The sequence below is a fragment of the Apium graveolens genome, chromosome 6 (assembly GCF_009905375.1).
Source record: "Apium graveolens cultivar Ventura chromosome 6, ASM990537v1, whole genome shotgun sequence".
Lineage (NCBI taxonomy): Eukaryota > Viridiplantae > Streptophyta > Magnoliopsida > Apiales > Apiaceae > Apium > Apium graveolens.
Window position 1 is genome coordinate 107124238 of NC_133652.1, and position 2366 is coordinate 107126603.

The 2366-nt window shown below is 30.6% G+C and overlaps 1 protein-coding gene across 1 annotated transcript; it reads left to right on the top strand.

The window, feature by feature from the left end:
* The first annotated feature begins 1426 nt into the window (after positions 1 to 1426).
* On the top strand, positions 1427 to 2158 carry LOC141667753 (14 kDa proline-rich protein DC2.15-like). Its single transcript, XM_074474365.1, has one exon. The coding sequence runs from the start codon at positions 1520 to 1522 to the stop codon at positions 1910 to 1912; it is 393 nt and encodes a 130-aa protein (XP_074330466.1). The 5' UTR covers positions 1427 to 1519; the 3' UTR covers positions 1913 to 2158.
* Positions 2159 to 2366: the final 208 nt, after the last annotated feature.

Here is a 2366-nt window from a genome sequence, read left to right on the forward strand (position 1 = left end):
ATGCAGTTACAAATTACAAGTACATAATGTTAATGGGAAAAATGGGGTGTAATTCGAGCACCTCCTCAAATTAGACTCAGGCTCAATTTGATAAATATGGGATTAACTCTACTCCAATTCATTATTTTTAAGTATTTTTTATATATTTATAACAAAATTAAAATTAGATTAGTTTTAATATGAAATTAAGATATATTTGATCATTCTTTCTTATAATTATTTAAAAGATTTGTAATTTATTGTAAAATTTTAGCCGAGTTTAAGTTTTTAAAATATAAATACTTTTATTTGTAAATTCAAAACTGCAAAATTTACAAGTTTATTTTTTTATTAAGAATTTCAATTTTGAAAAAAATGAGAAAAAATAAAATTTTGAATGAAGAAATTATGGCATTGTTATAATATCAAAACATATATAATGACAATGATTAAATACAAATTAAAATTAAAATAAAAATTAGGAACTAGTCAATCACCCACCCAGTTTTCGCAACCGCCCCCCACCCAATTTCAGCTTTTTCCTTCATTTTTAATTTAATTTTTTCTTTCAAATCATAAGTTTTTTAAAAAAAATCCGATTTTAATATATTTTTCTATATCTCTCAACTATCGATTTACATACCATATATGTTATATTTCGAACTAATTTCAAAAAAAAAAATTAATTTTTAGTTTCTATTCTAAATTAGTTTTTATTGGAGTAGAGTTCATATATAATATCTCGATACCACTTTAATTAATTTTTTGACACGTGCTTAGTTGATGCATCACTTAAGTGATAAATCTTAGACTTCTGACTTTTATATATGTGACGTTTACATCATGTACTATATACAATTATGAAATAGAACAATAAGAAAGTAGTGGTATAGTATGCAATATTCATACTAAATAAAAGAATATTTTATAATACTGCTAATCACTCTTGGTGTACTGGTTGTTATTTTGAAAAACTAAAATCAATTTTATTTATAAAAAATATGTATTCACTTGATTAGTTCTAAATATTAATAAAAACTCGAAAACTCCTTATAAAACTTGATTAACTTAAAGTATATTTAAAAACTTAATAAATTCGAAAACTCAATAAAAGTTTGAACCGGACTTGTATAGTAAACAGTGGAGTTTGAACAGAAACTCGATAATTTTTTAAGCTATTTGACTCAATTAGACTAGAAAAAGGAAGAAGATCGAACTAGAATCTAATAATGGCGAACTCGACTCTACACCAATCCATTACACCCTATAAGAAAGCCATGGATTCATTCTGCAACACGGAACATGGCGTTGTATAATTTGATCCCACTTGATTACATACGTCCGAATGATTTTAATGTGCTTGACAGCTCATGAATTTCCCAACACAGATATGAATGAGTGGAGATCTTGTTTTTTGGGTTGAGCAACCACAAAACATATCATTTTACACGCTATAAATATCTTGCCCTAGCTTCATACTTGAGCACCAACAAAGAAATTTTAGCAGAACCCTTCATTTCTCATAAATCGAGTTCCCGAAATGGCATCCACTAAAAATGTTTCCCTCGCTCTGTTCTTCACACTCAACATTCTGTTTTTTTCTTTGGCCAGTTCATGTAACACTTGCCCCGGAACCAAGCCACCTCCTGTTACTCCCGTGGCTCCTGCTGGAAAATGCACAATAAATGCCCTCAAATTAGGAGTATGCGCTGATGTACTTAACTTGGTGAAGAATGTTGTCATCGGAGCTCCTCCAACGCTGCCATGTTGTGCTCTCCTTGACGGTCTTGTCAATCTTGAGGCCGCACTTTGCCTTTGCACTGCCATTAAAGCCAACATTTTAGGCCTCACCAACCTCAATCTTCCTATTGCACTAAGCCTTGTCCTTAACAACTGTGGGAAGACACTACCCAATGGCTTTGAATGCACCTAATCGTGTTTCTCTAGCTATATACGATCTTAATTAAATTAAGTTTAAATCTTATATTGCTGTAGAAGTGTGGGATTTGTTGTATTCACATTTATTTGGGTGATTTTTTTTTTTTTGCCTTATATCTTTGTACGAAAATTCCGTTGAATGAATAAAAAAAAAATGCTGTAATGTGTGCTAGGTGTGTATAGTATGATATGTAGGATTGTTGTAACTGTTAATTGAACATATGTTAATCATATTATTCTACCTGAGCTTCGAGTACATTCTGATAGAAATTCTCTACTTACGGTATAATTAGCTAGTCAGCTTTCCGATTTCAGAAGAAAGTATATACCTCACGCGACACTATAATCTCATGAATAGGTACAAGACTGCTAACAATACAGGAGCCATAGTCGGACATATTGTCCTCTATCAAATCAGTTGAAATGAAAATTGAACGTGACTCCATGTT